Source organism: Oculina patagonica, chromosome 10 (assembly GCF_052425735.1).
Source record: "Oculina patagonica isolate OP01 chromosome 10, crgOcupat, whole genome shotgun sequence".
NCBI lineage: Eukaryota > Metazoa > Cnidaria > Anthozoa > Scleractinia > Oculinidae > Oculina > Oculina patagonica.
Window position 1 is genome coordinate 15,299,587 of NC_135767.1, and position 17,680 is coordinate 15,317,266.

The 17,680-nt window shown below is 39.4% G+C and overlaps 1 protein-coding gene across 1 annotated transcript; it reads left to right on the forward strand.

Moving 5' to 3' along the window:
* The first annotated feature begins 10,745 nt into the window (after nucleotides 1-10,745).
* LOC144628242 (neuropeptide Y receptor type 2-like) lies at nucleotides 10,746-13,535 on the forward strand. The gene has a single exon (XM_078486313.1). The coding sequence runs from the start codon at nucleotides 11,065-11,067 to the stop codon at nucleotides 12,748-12,750; it is 1,686 nt and encodes a 561-aa protein (XP_078342439.1). The 5' UTR covers nucleotides 10,746-11,064; the 3' UTR covers nucleotides 12,751-13,535.
* Nucleotides 13,536-17,680: the final 4,145 nt, after the last annotated feature.

A 17,680-nucleotide genomic window follows, 5' to 3' on the forward strand; every position in this document is an offset into this window, starting at 1 on the left:
AATTTCAAATATTTCATGCGCGACCGTTCTAAACCACGAACACAGCTCGACGGATTTTTTCCTTTCTTTATTTTTTCGCATGCCCCACCAAAAGATAACTTGACTCTAAAAACAATGAAGTCCCATCTTACCCTGCGTTAAGCACCTTTAATGATACCAAAACCCTCAATTTACACCCCTAAAAACAGACGGCGAGAGGACCTTGGAAACGAGGTTGGAGAGCCCTTCCCCAATTAACCTCAGATTTGAATAGTCACGCATAAAGTTTTTGTAGAACGATTAATTTACTTAAAAAGTATTACTCTGGCAACAGAAAGGACTAAAGCCGGATTTAGCTGAAAGCAACTACGAACGAATCATTAGATTATATACCACAATCGAGAATCGGATTTCCTGATAATGCTAGGAAGCAAGGTCGAAAAGAAGGGATCTGGAACTCATCCGATTTATGCCATGTGAAGCTCTGTTGACTCTTTTTGTATGTTATATGCTCGTGCAAGTTAAACATGTATCAATCTTAAACAGTTGAAGCAAATTGCCAAATTAATTTGTGCTGTCTACTGGCAGTTAAAATCAGAAATGTCAAATGCAACTTATATTTTAGTCTTATTATAATTGACGTTATCATTGACCTAGGCAGATATGCATCGTTGCTGAACTGAAATTAAAGGGACTATGAAAATGACCATCAAATTCGGTGAAATATAAAAATAACCTCTTAAAACAGTGAAGGAACATTTCAATAACACAGCAAATACAAAAGAAGGTACGGATGGTCAAAAGTGACGAACATTGAAACGGATTGCAACAGTTTTCAAAATTTTTAAAACTCGTTTTCTTGTTATTTTCATTTATAACGCCCGCGAGACACATTTGGTTGCAATGAAGCTATGGTTTTGTCATTTGCCCCATAGGAGTAATTTCTTTACAAACATTACATTTCATAGCGAGTCAAGTTAGCAAAACGTAATAAAATAAACTTATTATCTCAGCCTTGACACAGTCCCTTAAATTCCAAATCCACTTTCATGAGAGCAAATTTCCATAACTTTCGTAACCGAAGAGCTGCGTTCGTCTCACGATACATAAATCGATTGTAACTGAACCAGTTGAAAGACCAGGCGTATAAAAGGAACACGTCTAGTTAGTGAAGTTAGAAGGATGTTCGAAATTACTTTGAATTTCACATGCAATGACGACTGAAGGACTTACATTCTGTGATTGGCTGATAAAAAATGTGGCTTTTCGCCAATTTGAAAATGGTGCGTGGTAGGCTAACTTTATCTTGGGAGATGGAGAGATAGATATAATCTGTTTCGACTTCCGCTTTTTTTTCCCCACTAGGCCATCCCAATAAAATGTTTCGTTTCCCATCGCCCGACCGACCCATTTTTTTCGCAAAAGAGAAAAAAAAATCCAGATTCACTAGTTAAAGAAGCAAGTACTTCAATTTACAAGCACAAGATCTTGTTTTATTAACAACGATTGGTATATGATGTCTTTGTCTTTAATAAACATCGATACGACGTCGTTATTTAAAGACTGTTTAGACATTTGATAAGGAATAACGAACGAAAAGACCACGTTTTCGAGTTGACTTTGTAATCAGGCTTTCTTACTTAGAAGCCCGGCCTTCTCTGGAACCCATTTTTTTTTTTTTTTTTTTTTTTTTGCCCGACCGACCTACCCATCATCACAAAAGACGGGGCGATGGGAAACGAAACATTTAATTGGGATGGCCCTACTTGGGCGAGAGAAAAAAATGGCGCCGAGACGGACATTACGATGGTCTACTGATGTTAGTCTTTCCAAGGTGCATTCAGTTTTGACGGTGTCAGTTTTGGCTGGCAAGCAGTCACCACAAGAGAACGCTTCCTCTGTCAGTTAAGTTAAAGTGGCACTTAAAGCTAAATACAATTAGATTAAATTAAATTTTAAAATGAGATCAGCAAGGAATAATAGGTCACACGTAATACTTTCCCTACTAATCATGTTTTGACGGGATTTCTTAACGTACTTACTAGAGTTTAAAACCTGGGGGGGGGGGGGGAGGGTACTCCCTATAATGGCCTATACGGGGAGGCTCCGCTCGAAAGGGGTACCTTTTTCAGGCTTCAGGTGTATAAAAGGGTAGGGATTTCACGAGTTTAAGTATATGAAAGGGTATGGAAATCTGACATTTGGCTATTTAAAAGGGCCTTTAATTAAAATATTTCGAACAGACGCAATTTATGGCTGTATTATTTTAATTTATTAAGCGCTACATAAAAATTACAAGAAAACGTCCTATTTTACGTCCACGCCATGTCTCTTTGGTATATGAAAGGGGTACCTTTTATCAGTTAAACGAAAAATGCTACAATTTCTGTAAAACTTTTTCGAGTACCCCCCCCCCCCGGGGGGGGGTTAAAAGTGTTTTAAAAGCTGCTAATCCAAAAGAGCACGCATTCTAATTAATAGAAGGGGCAGTCAGAAAATTAAAGGTGCTTTTAGAGTTGCGTCCTACTGAGCAGAAATCTGCAACAATTAAATTGAGGCGAACATAACGCAACAACCTGAACAACTGAGGTAGGCCTCACGAACTCCAAGTAAAAGTATTAACATTCCTACATGTAAAGGGATTATCGTGGGCATTCATATAATTTGTTCGAAAAAATCGCTAAAAAATCTCAATCTTATCACATAAAACCATTAAGAATTTAAATACTGCCCCGTATATTATGAAAACGAACCGTGGTTAAGCCTTTAGCTTCAAAACCTAAACAGTAGCACATTATTCGGGATTATTTGTAAGGTCTGTAAGGCTGCCGGTCGAGGCGTTTTTTCCCCTTGCAAAGATGAGTGTTAAGTAGGGATGGAGGGCATGATCTCAGGTTACCGCTCGACAGGACCAGTCAAGACTGGCCTATAAATTAAATGTGAACATTGGAAAACATTTGTACACTGTAAAAGATGACCACTGCTTTTAATTTACAAGCTTGTTCTTTCAATTTAATTTCTTGAATGGAATGCATGGTTTGTTTTTCCATCATATTTCATTAACTATCACGGCTATGTCTTAAATAGCTGCCGACACGTTTATTTCTAAATTAATTCGTTCAGTCAGTGTCAATACAGATGTACAATTTCAACGTTAAGTTTGATTAACTTTGCTGGAGACAATTGTTTTAAACTGACCTATGTTTTGTTTCCTAACACAACCTAATTAATTACAGAAGGGTAATAAATGTTTGGAATCTTCCAGTTTTCTGTAGACTGTTTATTTACAAAAGCTCTTCTATAGGGGCGGGGATGATTGTCAGAAAATTTGAATTAAACCCCCAAATGGAGACAATTTGGGGCGTGGCTTAAACAGTTTTGAAGCAGACAGACAAGAGCTATTCGTGACTTACATGACGAGGAAGACGTCATCGAATGGCTTTATATTGGGAGAAATTTCAAATATTTCATGCGCGACCGTTCTAAACCACGAACACAGTTCGACGGATTTTTTCCTTTCTTTATTTCTTCGCATGCCCCACCAAAAGATAACTTGACTCTAAAAACAATGAAGTCCCGTCCTAAGCACTTTTAATGATACTAAAACCTTCGGATCTACACACCCCTAAAAACAGACGGCGAGAGGACCTTGGAAACGAGGTTAGAGAGCCCTTCCCCAATTAACCTCAGATTTGAATGGCCACGCATAAAGTTTTTGTAGAACGATACAGAAAGGACTAAAGCCGGATTTAGCTGAAAGCAATTACGAACGAATCGTTAGATTATATACCACAATCGAGAATCGGATTTCCTGATAATGCTGGGAAGCAAAGGTCGAAAAGAAGGGATCTGGAACTCATCCGATTTATGCCATGTGAAGCTCTGTTGACTCTCTTTGTATGTTACAGTCAACTCTCTCTAAGACGGACACCTTCGGGACCGGCCGCAGCTGTCCGTCTTAGAGAGGTGTCCGTCTTGTAGAGAGTCTTGGTAACATGACGCCAGTAATCCTGAGATAATAAATCTAAACCTTTGCTAACTGCAACAAGACTAAAATAATAAAATGACCGTATTTGCTTTTCAAAGCAAAAATTGAGAGCTTCTACAAACTGTAATACTGTAAGTAGGGAACGACCTCTTTAGTGTCCATATACGTAAGCAAAGAAGTAATCCGTTAAAGCGTCATTGTTTGTGATTAGTAAGCTTGGTATACACGTATCCTTAGGGCACTGACTAACTTTGCGAAGTTTGGAAGTATTTTCACTAATAAAACATGATTAAAAAAACACTTCTTAAGGGTCCGTTAATGATTTCAAAGTGTCCGTTGTCCGTCTTAGAGAGGTGTCCGTCTTATGGGGAGTTTGGCTACAGTAAAATGACTGAAAAACGGCAGGGACCATCACCAGGTGTCCGTCTTATGGAGGTGTCCGTCTTATGGAGGTGTCCGTCTTATAGAGGTGTCCGTTAAGAGAGAGTTGACTGTATATGCTCGTGCAAGTTGAACTTGTCGTCGAACATGAATCAATCTTAAACAGTTGAAGCAAATTGCCAAATTAATTTGTGCTGTCTACTGGCAGTTAAAATCAGAAATGTCAAATGCAACTTATTTTTTAGTCTTATTATAATTGACGTTAACATTGACCTAGGCAGATATGCATCGTTGCTGAACTGAAATTAAAGGGACTTATTAATGTCACGGATGTTAGCAAAATTTTAACATGAAAATGACCTTCAAATTCGGTGAAATATAAAAATAACCGCTTAAAACAGTGAAGGAACATTTCAATAACACAGCAAATACAAAAGAAGGTACGGATGGTCAAAAGTGACGAACATTGAAACGGATTGCAACAGTTTTCAAACTTTTTAAAACTCGTTTGCTTGTTATTTTCATTTATAACGCCCGCGAGACACATTTGGTTGCAATGAAGCTATGGTTTTGTCATTTGCCCCATATAAGTAATTTCTTTACAAACATTAAATTTCATAGCGAGTCAAGTTAGCAAAACGTAATAAAATAAACTTATCTCAGCCTTGACGTGACAGTCCCTTTAATTCCAAATCCGCTTTCAGTAAATGATAACCTTCAATTGAATGGTATGGTTTATGTCATGAGAGCAAATTTCCATAACTTTCGTAACGGAAGAGCTGCGTTCGTCTCGCGATACATAAATCGATTGTAACTGCACCAGCTGAAAGACCAGGGCGTATAAAAGGAACACTATAGTCAGACTGAAGTTAAAGGATGTTCAAAATTGTTTTGAATTTCACATTCAACGACGACTGAAGGACTTACATTCTGTGATTGGCTGATAAAAAATGTGGCTGTTCGCCAATTTGAAAATGGTGCGTGGTAGGCTAACTTTATCTTCGGAGATGGAGAGATAGATATAATCTGTTTCGACTTCCGCTTTTTCCCCCCACTACTTGGGCGAGAGAAAAAATGGCGCCGAGACGGAAATTACGATGGTCTACTGATGCCAGCCAAAACTGACACCGTCAAAACTGAATGCACCTTACTAACAAGCAGTCACCACAAGAGAACGCTTCCTCTGTCAGTTAAGTTAAAGTGGCACTTAAAGCTAAATACAATTAGATTAAATTAAATTTTAAAATGAGATCAGCAAGGAATAATAGGTCACACGTAATACTTTCCCTACTAATCATGTTTTGACGGGATTTCTTAACGTACTTACTAGAGTTTAAAACCTGGGGGGGGGGGGGGAGGGTACTCCCTATAATGGCCTATACGGGGAGGCTCCGCTCGAAAGGGGTACCTTTTTCAGGCTTCAGGTGTATAAAAGGGTAGGGATTTCACGAGTTTAAGTATGTGAAAGGGTATGGAAATCTGTCATTTGGCTATTTAAAAGGGCCTTTAATTAAAATATTTCGAACAGACGCAATTTATGGCTGTATTATTTTAATTTATTAAGCGCTACATAAAAATTACAAGAAAACGTCCTATTTTACGTCCACGCCATGTCTCTTTGGTATATGAAAGGGGTACCTTTTTTCAGTTAAACGAAAAATGCTACAATTTCTGTCAAAAATGGTATATAAAAGGGAAAGGGGTTAGAACTTGGGGCGAAGCCTCCCCGTATAAAACTTTTTCGAGTACCCCCCCGGGGGGGGGGGTTAAAAGTGTTTTAAAAGCTGTTAATCCAAAAGAGCACGCATTCTAATTAATAGAAGGGGCAGTCAGAAAATTAAAGGAGCTTTTAGAGTTGCGTCCTACTGAGCAGAAATCTGCAACAATTAAATTGAGGCGAACATAACGCAACAACCTGAACAACTGAGGTAGGCCTCACGAACTCCAAGTAAAAGTATTAATATTTCTACATGTAAAGGGATTATCGTGGGCATTCATATAATTTTTTCGAAAAAATCGCTACAAAATCTCAATCTTATCACATAAAACCATTAAGAATTTAAATACTGCCCCGTAGATTATGAAAACGAACCGTGGTTAAGCCTTAAGCTTCAAAACCTAAACAGTAGCACATTATTCGGGATTATTTGTAAGGTCTGTAAGGCTGCCGGTCGACTAACCTGCGATCAGGCGTTTTTTCCCCTTGCAAAGATGAGAGTTAAGTAGGGATGGAGGGCATGATCTCAGGTTACCGCTCGACAGGACCAGTCAAGACTGGCCTATAAATTAAATGTGAACATTGGAAAACATTTGTACACTGTAAAAGATGACCACTGCTTTTAATTTACAAGCTTGTTCTTTCAATTTAATTTCTTGAATGGAATGCATGGTTTGTTTTTCGCCATCATATTTCATTAACTATCACGGCTATGTCTTAAATAGCTGCCGACACGTTTATTTCTAAATTAATTCGTTCAGTCAGTGTCAATACAGATGTACAATTTCAACGTTAAGTTTGATTAACTTTGCTGGAGACAATTGTTTTAAACTGACCTATGTTTTGTTTCGTAACACAACCTAATTAATTACAGAAGGGTAATAAATGTTTGGAATCTTCCAGTTTTCTGTAGACTGTTTATTTACAAAAGCTCTTCTCTGCAATTGTATAGCATCAAAACCTGGGGAGATTCCCATGTTATAGGGGCGGGGATGATTGTCAGAAAATTTGAATTAAACCCCCAAATAGAGACAATTTGGGGCGTGGCTTAAACAGTTTTGAAGCAGACAGACAAGAGCTATTCGTGACTTACATGACGAGGAAGACGTCATCGAATGGCTTTATATTGGGAGAAATTTCAAATATTTCATGCGCGACCGTTCTAAACCACGAACACAGTTCGACGGATTATTTTCCTTTCTTTAATTATTCGCATGCCCCACCAAAAGAAAACTTGACTCTAAAAACAATGAAGTCCCATCTTACCCTGCCTTTAGCACCTTTAATGATACAAAAACCCTCAATTTACACCCCTAAAAACAGACGGCGAGAGGACCTTGGAAACGAGGTTAGAGAGCCCTTCCCCATTCTCGTCCCCATAGCCCTTTCGTTTCTCTTAGCCGGCTGGGCCTTGGCACGAGGAAACATGCCAAGCCGGCTAAGAGAAACGAAAGGGCTATGGGGACGAGAATGGCCCTTCCCCAATTAACCTCAGATTTGAATGGCCACGCATAAAGTTTTTGTAGAACGATACAGAAAGGACTAAAGCCGGATTTAGCTGAAAGCAATTACGAACGAATTCGAATCGTTAGATTATGTACCACAATTAAGAATCGGATTTCCTGATAATGCTTGGAAGCAAAGGTCGAAAGAAGGAATCTGGAACTCGTCCGATTTGCCGATTTGTGCCGTGTGAATCTCCATCAACTCTTCTTGTATGTATTACGCTCGTGCAATTTGAACTTGTCGCTTGAAGCAGATTGTCAGATTAATTTCTGTTGTCTAGAAGGGAGTTATGATAATGTTTCGATATAACGCGCGCTCGAATTGGTTGAAAGAGCGTCCTTTATGAGAGAACAAAGCACCGAAGCTCAAGTTTGATTTTTGCTTCGGCATTTTTGTGCTCTATTCTGTTGTAAAGCACTTAGGAAGTGATGATAGCTCTCAAGAAGTAGGGAGAAACACTCGCCCTACACATCTTTCGTGCTATCGCCGATTCCTGCGTGCTTAATACAACAGAACTGAGCACAGTCGAGGCTTCTTTATTTGTTAATTAAAATCAGAAATGCCAAATGTACCTTATTTTTTAGTCTTCTTATAATAGATGCTATCATTGATCCAGGCAAATGTCCAAAACTGCAACGTCGCTAAAACTAATCCCAAATCTACATCCGCTCGATGTTATCTTCAAATTAGTGGTATAGTTTTATGTAAAGAAAGCAAATTCGCTACGTCTCGTAATGGAAAGCTGCGAATACGTACATAAATTGATCGTAACTGCACCGGTTGAAACACCAGGGCCGGTATAAAGGAACGCTAGTTGTTGAAGTTAGAAGGATGTTCAAAATTACTTTGAATTTCATTTTCCTTTAACGATGACTAAGGGGCTTACATTTAAAAAATGTGGCTGTTCGCCAATTTGGAAATGGTGCGTGGTAGGCTAACTTTATCTTCGGAGATCGAGAGATTAGATATAAACGTTTTGACTTCCCGGCGCCCACTACTTGGGCGAAGGAAAAAATGGCGCCGAGACGGAAACTGGTCTACGGATGCTAGTCTATCCTAAGTGCATTTAGTTTTGAAACTGGCAAGCAGTCACCAAAAGATCTAGAGAACGCTTCCTCTGTCAGTTAAGTTGAAGTGGGAATTAAAGCAAAATCCTATTAGATTAAATTAAATTTTTAAAATGAGATCAACAATTAAAAGTATAGTAATAGGTCACACGCGTAATACTTTCCTTGCTAATCATGTTTTGACGGGATTTCTAAACGTACGTTAATACCTAGCATTTAAAAGTGTTTTGAAAAGTTGTTAATCCTGAGAAAGCACGCATTAACAGAAAGGGCACTCAGAAATTAAATTAAGGGTGCTTTTAGAGTCCTGTCTTAACGGAGCAATAATCTGCAACAATTAAATTGAGGCGCAGGCCACACGAACTCCAAGTAAACGAAAAATGTTGCCATAACTACCTGTGAAGGGATATTCGTGGGTCAAAGGTTGTGCACATAGTCATTGATATAATTTGTTTCGAAAAATCGCTACAAAGTTTCAATCTTATCACATAAAACCACTAAGAATTTAAATACCGTCCATAAGATTATTAAAATGAAGCGTTAAGCCTTAAACCTAAACAGTAGCACATTACCGTATTTTCTCGATTAAACGCCGGGCCCCGAATAAACGCCGGGTCTCCAAGGTAGAGTGGTAAGTAAGCCTTTAAGGCATTTATTCGAGGTGTATGCTTTAGGTATGATGGCAAGATACATTCATGTCACAAATAATGATTAAAAACCTTTGTTTAATAAATATTTTCCTCAAATAAACTGCGCCATTCAAATAAACGCCGGATCCACGGAGCCAAGTTTGAAATAAACGCCGGGGGCGTTTAATTGAGAAAATACGGTATCTGTAAGGACTGTAAGGCTGCCGTTCGACAGGACCGGACAAGACTGGACTGGACTGTTGGACTTGACTGGACAAGACCAGATTTGGACGGAGACGCACTGGACTGGACCGTACCGGATCGGACTGGACTTGTCCTTCGAGGAACGAATTTGCAAAACCTTAACTTAAATTGTAAAACACGAAACTCAATTAGCATAATAAACAGTCTAGAAGAGAAACATCACACAATTGATAGACTGTCCACAGCCTCTCGAGTTTTCAACGCAAAAAATCAAACGAAGCGTCCAGTTCTCTTGTCGTTCTCACCGCGCGCTCATCGATCGAAAAAAAAAACACGAAAAAATAGAGGGCTGTGGACAGTCTACGCAATTGAACTTGCCTTTTTTATATTTCAATGCATCAAATACAACGAAAGAGAAAAAATGCAGCGAACAGCGAAGAACTGAGAGAAAACTCGAGTTTAAGCACGTTCAGGCACAATAATCAAACTTCTTCAAGAATGCAGTCCTCTTGAAATGAAAGTGAACAATTTGTGTTAAAGAGCAGTGTCAAGTGTCTGTGGCAACGGACATGAAACAAAACTAACAAATCCATTCACCGTTTAAAAGTTGCATAAACATGAATCAAATAGCTCATTAAAACTTTTCTCTGTCGCGCAACGAAGTCGGATCTTTAGTCGAGACTCGCCGAGCGCGCCGAGGTCATGCTTGACGAGGAACATGCTTTGCTACAGTGGTTTCGTGACAGCTTATTAGGTTATCTCAGTTTATTTTCCCAGCTGTCTCTGTTGCACACCCTCACCTAAGAATTACGTCAACAGCGGGGATGCAAAACATACGCCTCCGAACTGATCTAGACACGCAAAAAGACCATCGAAAAAAATGCACATGTCTGCCGCTTTTAAATCAAACTTGCTAAGCTTATCTGACAATGATTTCGTTTAAGCCGAAGTCTAAATAGCAACTGATTTAATTTACCCGTCAATTATAGCCAATTATCTGCTAGCTGAGCCTTAATGCCACCATGTACCAGCTTTGCATACATCATAGAAAAACGCAAATTATGTAAAGTCGTTTTGCTACCTTCGTTGAATCTTCGCGAATATATGTGCGCTCTGTTTGTTTTAGCCGCATGACCTTGTTTGCGATAAATTTCTAAGCTATTAATCGGCGTTATAAGGTTTATATAATCACTGTTTACTCTATAGATGAGAATGTAAAAAATTCCTTTCCTTTGTGCGGTTGAGTGGGTCCACACAAGATCCTTATCTGTAGAATCATTTATCGCAGTTCGATCCACGCATCTATCAAATGTTTCCTGTAGATATTGCAGAAGGGTCTGCGTTCTATCCGCTTGCCTTCAGATTTGGTACCAAACAGCAAATCGCAAAGCTTCAGAGCATTTCATCTGGATTTTTGCGGCACCGTTATCCCTGTGTCCGGAGGCGTAGCATTAATTCTTGATGACAAGTCTTGTCACGCCTAGCCGTCGCTGAGCTGTTACGTGTACACGTTGTAAGATAAACAGAACCACCTATAAACGTTTGCTTGGTCATGGAGCTGTAGTATGCTATTATCATTTTGTTGATGCAAAGATGACCACAGCTACTGTAAACACGAGTGATGTTTGGACGCGCGCAGATTCTGCGCTAAACACAACGGCTGAAACGCAGGGTTCGGTGGACCTGCGAGTGCCAAGGTTTTGCGTATTTGTTCCAATCTTTCTGTTCAGCGTCACTGGAAACACATTGGTTATTCTGACCGTTGTTTTGTTGCGGAAAATGAAGACTGTGCCAATGATCTTTATAGCGAATTTGGCGGCCTGCGACTTGACTACCACCGTGTCCAGCATTACTTTCGATCTGCCTGAGTATGAGCTTGGTTATTGGCCGTATGGCGCAGTTCTATGCAAGATTATTTGGCCGCTGGCAACGTTTTCCACAAATGCAGCTGCGTTAACTCTTGTGGCTATATCAATCGATAGGTACATCTCGATAATTTGCCCTCTTAACTTGCAATGCCGGATAACGAAGGGAAAGTGCTTTAAGATTATCGCAGCGATTCACTTTGTTTCTTTCCTTGCTGTTGCGCCGTACATTGTAATCCTGAAGTATAATGAACCGTCCCCACAAAGCGCCAGTTGTGAAGAAAATTGGCCAGATGGGTACAGCCTTGATAAGGTGTACACAGTGGTTCTGTTCGTGCTACAGTACGGTCTTCCCTTGATAGTAATGTGCATGGTATACATGCGGATCGGACTAAAGCTTTGCAAAAACACGGGCAAGGCTGCAGAGCTTAGCACGGGCAAGAAGAATCGGCCACGCACTCCGACTTCGAGCTCAGGACAGACATTGTTGCCGAGCGTCGTGGACAAAGCAAAGAATTCGCTTCAGAAGAGAAAACGGCAAAACGAGAAGACCGCCAAAATGTTTCTGTTCGTTGTTGTTATATTTCTGGTTTTTATGATGCCGCATCAGTTGCTGTGGCTTAGCCTCGGGTATGCCAGCCACACGGAAGCCTTTAAACGGTACCAAAACCTCATAGTATTTGTATGCCGAGCATTTACCTACGCGAATTCTGTGTTGAATCCCTTAATTTACGGTGTGTGTAATGGGAATTTTCGCCGCGGTGTTCTGTCAATTGTTAAATGCCAATGCAGCAAAGCCAGTCAGAGAGATCAGGAAAGACAAGCTAAGAGAAGCGAGACAATGTTCTCCGCAAACTTTCGCCAGCCTTACGATTCCTGTCGGAGTCAGACATCGAATTTTGATTCAGCCAGTGGCATGAAGGACAACAGCGCTCGTTCTAACGAAAAGAAAGGAGGAATTATTCGCGATGGTAACGGAAACGCGATTGCAAATGGAGTTAAAAGCTCGGGGACAAATCTAGGTCATGGTGTAAACTCCAAACCGCTGAGTAAAAACTTCATAGCGAGAGACGAAACGCCCAAAAATGCTTCTTTCTTCACCTCCACGAACAACTCATGGGAGTGCGATGGTGATAAAACATTTAACACCAGATCTGCGAAGTCTGACACTCGTAAATCACTTTATGATAATGCGTCTAGTCGAGATCTGTTTCAAGTCGTGCCAGATAGCGACACCCTTTTCTGGCTCAGCGAAACAGAAGCTTTATTGAACAGACTTTGTAAAGAGCTTGACACAACAGGAGAGAAAGGATTCCCATCCGAACAACACCGGGGAATTTTACTCCCTAAAGAAAACGCTGACAAGCATCTGTTGCGCACGAAGTTTTGTGAGGAAAAAGAAACAATTCTCTGAACAAACACAAAACGTTGTGGGATAAGTAAGTACTTTTTAAGACCATTTGCCAGACAGTTTATATTCGGAGAGAGAAGGAGCCGTCTAGATAAGTGTTAATAGGATGAAATTATCACGCACACAGAGTTGAATGACGAGAACCGTGCATGTCGGACGAAGTACATTTCCTGTACATATACATAAAGTTCTAAGTTAGCTTCAGAGTTAACTTGAAGCCTATAAATTCAATGTTAACATTGGAAGACATTTGTACACTGTAAAAGATGACCACTGCTTTTAATTTACAAACACGATCTTTCAATTTATTTTCTTGAATGGAATGCTTGGTTTGTTTTTTCGCAATCATATTTCATTAACTATCAATCTGTGTCTTAAATAGCTGCCGACACGTTTATTTGTAAATTAATTCGTTCAGTCAATGTCAATACAGATGTATAATTTCAACGTTAAGTTTGATTAACTTTGCTGGAACGGCAATTGTTCAAAACGGACCTATGTTTTGTTTCGAAATACAACCTAATTAATTACAGAAGGGCAATAAATTTTTGGAATCTTCAAGTTTTCTGTAAACTGTTTATTTTCGAAAGCTCTTCAGGACTTTTACTACAATTTGCCCAAAACTTAATTTATCTATTTAAAAACTTGAAATATTTTTTCTTTACAAAACAGTAATTAATTACAAGGGATCAAGTCAAGTTTTAAGGTACTCATTTATTAAACTTTCAGGCCTTTGTAATTGATATGTCTAGTTTAAAAAATACGAAGTCGTGAGATGTTTTAATTTAGAAAAGGTTGTTATTTGTTTGTAAGGAATAAAATGTGAAATTTATTTCGTTGTCGTTGTTGTGAAAGTTTTCACGCTAACTCTATTTTTTTTCGAGATGGTTTTATTCAGCATGCACTGCTTCGGTTCACAACACGACAAAAGCTGAAATTAATTAAGAATAAACAAGAGCGCTTTCTAAACTTGGGCAAACACCTTCACAATTGAGGTCAAGGTTTATCGAGTATTTTATTCTTTTCTCAGACACGGACTACGATTTTTGAAAATGGTAAAAACAATACATTAACTTGTCATTTTGCCGCAGAGGAGACATATCAAACGTTGATAAATCATTGCTGAAAGGCTCGTTAGCCGCGAGTGAATTGTAGCTTGAGATTTTTATGTGGGTTTTCGAGTTAATAGCACAGTAAAGAAAACAATTGGAGTGTGATAGAATTGTATTTGCTTTCCTTTTAAACTGAAGCACGCAATTGCGTTCAGTTTAAACTAAAGCTCTTGAAAGACCTGCTCGGCTTCCGAAGGAAATCGTCTTCATCTTTCAGATCGATTGCAAAGGTCGCAGAGGTCGATAACCCTGATGAAAAAATTAACATGCCTGCGTTTAAAATTCCATAATGAAACGAACGAAAGCTGTTTAACTTTTACGTAGATTGTTTTGTTAATTACGCTGCGCTTCAGAAGCGCGTAAATTTTCTTCGCGAAAAGCACGAGCGTGCGTTTTGTATCAATCACTAGTCACGAGACATCATTCTTGTATCGAAAAGCAAAGTCAGCGAACGAGGCGAGAGCAAGTTTCCGGATTATAAAAACTAAATAAACAAAAAAACCATTATGAATCCTGCAAAATTTGTTGTTTGTTTAACGATATTTTTACACGAAATTTGTCGTTTTGCGTAAACATGTCAAGTTAGGTGTATTCGATGGTTTTCACCAATTTAGGCCAATTTTTTATTATTTTGACTGAGATGTTTTTGTATCTTTGTATTTTATATATCGATATTTTTACCAGTCAATCCCAATACATCTTGTTGTAGCTCAGATAAATAAAATGCTTGCTTGAGCTTTGAATTAACCCACTGTGCTTAAGACAAAAGCTAGCACTTTTGTTTGTTTGTTTTTTCAGTCTCTTTCCAAGTGTTTTTAAACGTGGTGTTTTTTTTTATTTGAATCGCATTTATTGGGTGTCCACTTCGTTAGTGCTCCGAGGTACATGAATATCTTTACGCAACTGATTTTATGCACTGTTACCGGTTTCATTTGTGGTTTTTCGCGTTAAATGAAAAACAATAGCGTTTACGCTTGCATTTGCTTCTACTTAAGATAAAGATCACAGTTCATTTCCTGTGTACGTACGTTAGGATGCTATGCTATGCTTTGCGGGGGAATAAAAAAAATTCCCATACGATGGCTTGTTTTTCTTTACTCGATCGCTGAATTCAAAGATAACGGAAAAGAATCAGCCTAACAACATAAACTGAACAACACGGTTAACAAGCATTGAAGCATTGAAAATTTACATTTTGTGTTTTAGAAAAAAAAAACTCATGTAGAGAATACAATAGCTGTAGATCTGCCCGGGGGGGGGGGGGTACTCCCTATAATGGCCTATACGGGGAGGCTCCACCCGAAAGGGGTACCTTTTTCAGGCTCCAGGTATATAAAAGGGTAGGAATTTCACAAGTTTAGGTATATGAAAGGGTATGGAAATCTGACATAATGATATTTTAAAAGGCCTTTACATTAAATATTTCGAGCAGACGCAACTTTTGGCTGTATCGTCGTAATTTATTAAGCGCTACATAAAAATGACAAGAAAACTTCCTGTTTTAGGTAAATGTGATGTCGTGTAGGTATATGAAAGGGGTGCCTTTTGGCAATAAAAGGTATACAAAAGGGGTACCTTTTCTATCAAAATGGTATATAAAAGGGTAAGGGGTTAGATATGTGGGCGGAGCCTCCCCGTAAAAAACCTTTTCGAGTACCCCCCCCCCCCGGGTAAATCTGCCGAACTTGAAATGTTACGAGACTGTTAGAGTCGTTAGAGTGAATGTATCTGAATAATGTTAGGCTAGAAACGTTAGAAGGTAACTTGACTAACTTCTCTCTTTGTTTTGCCTTGGTATAAAATATGATAAAGCCACAATTAAAAACAGCTGTTCCGACTCAGAACGCGCGAAGCTTTAGCTGTGTATCTTTGAGCTGAGCGGGACGCCTGTACACAGACTAGCAGAGCTTCAAGGTGCTGGAGAATAGATTGCCATTCTTTCTTCAATGTACGGTTTGAATCAGATGTCGACATGACTCGCCTTTGACAATTCACGATATTGGTAGTCAGAATTAAGATGTTTTTTTTTCATTTATGACTGTATATATATACGTGAAAAAAAACATGGAAAGAAACTTTGGATAAGTTTAGCTAATGGGCTCGTTCTTGTTTATTTACCATAGTTAGTAAACCACTTGATTTGTTCCTAAAGTTCAAGATGACACTACCTCAGTGGCTCAGTTGCCAAAAACGAAATCGTGTAGGTTTTTGAAACATTGAAACGTGACGGCGTATTACTCAAATCTGTAAACAACTTTAATTAAGTGGGTAGAGGAAGCCGTTAGTGCACGCAAGAAAAAGATTTCGCCTTTTAGTTATTTGCGTACGTGAACCCAGACGCCAACGCACCAATATAAAAGCCCGGGAGGGGGGGGCACTCCCTTATTAGGGCTTAATGGGGACGTGCGGCCCCACTTACGTTGATTTCGGCATTGATACTTAGCTTAATTCACGACCACAACAAAGCCAGTGAGGTACTTTTTTATGTCTTAGACGGGGTATCAAAAATTGGCATTCTGTCTTAAACAGGGTAGGAAATTAGAGGTTCGTGTCTTAAACAGGGTCAGGGTTTCGGAGGCCGGGCCGCACCTCCCTACCCAAAATTATGTCGAGTACCCCCCCGGGTATAAAAGTTATAATAGCTGACCCAAGTACTCGCTGAGAGACCCTTCTGTTGGACATGCATGCACTTTTCTTGAAGCTAATAGCTTTAAAGCTACTTGGTAAAAGTTTTATTTTGTTTTATTCAGCAATTTTGTTCGATACCTCAGTTTAGCACAACCCAGTAAATGACTATTTGACAAACTTGCATTCTGATTGGCTACGCAAGGGCAATAGCAAAATTAGAGGTTAGAAAGACTGCGAGAACCTTTCTTCAGTAAAACGAAAATTCATTGGTACACTTCATCATGCAGTTTAAGAAAGAAAAGAGAAACATAAAAAAGCGCAAGACTTAAGAAAGCTGTTTATTAGTATCCAATTCCTGCAATCGAATAATATTTAAACTTCCAACAGTCTACAGGCGTATAATTGTACACCCACGTGAATTACGGTACTGCGCGAAGTTAATTATGAGACGTTTATTTCTTCGATTCTAATAAAATTTATTTCCTGTACTAAAGATAAAGATATGAAGCCGAATTTATTCGAGAATTTCTTAATTTTTTCCACAGTACTACAACATACCTACATATTATTTGCGCACATTTAAATACGACCTGACTTTAAACCAAAATTATAAAGATTTTTTCTCGTTTTTCCTCACTTAGCGACCTCATTTGGGACTAAAAAGTCAAAATTGGAATAGCCTGTTGCAGGACCTCAGTAGCTGAGGGCGAGCGAGAGGAAAACGAAGAAACACTAACGCGTCGTCCTCCACATTCCTTCCCAACTGTCGAGAGCCTGGAACAAGCTAAAATTAGAACCCATCAAAGACCTCGAAGGTCAAAATTTGGGACCCCATCCGGCGGCATAAGTTAGTCCTCCCCGTGCCTTGTTTTATGGCTGAAATAGTGGGATTTATATGCGTGGATGCTCGCTATGCGCGTATTCTGTTGGGTTGTAACGCGGACACCGTAAGAAGCGTTGCCACCGACCAGTGTTTAGTATCGAGTCCGTAGTAGGCTGCTGTTGTTGTTTTTTTTCGCAGTTCACGTAGATTTCGTAGTTTATAAACTCGTTTCAACGAGCTACCAAGACGGCTTGACCTACCCAATCGCTCCTGTAATAGCTTCTTGGCATACTTTTAAATAGTGGAGGGGGACAGGGGGCGGGAACCCGGGAGAAAAGGGGCGGGAAGCGGGAGGAGAGAGGGCGGGAAG

Coding starts and splice junctions, on each gene's coding strand:
- LOC144628242 (XM_078486313.1), top strand. CDS start 11,065: ATGACCACAGCTACTGTAAACACGAGTGATGTTTGGACGCGCGCAGAT.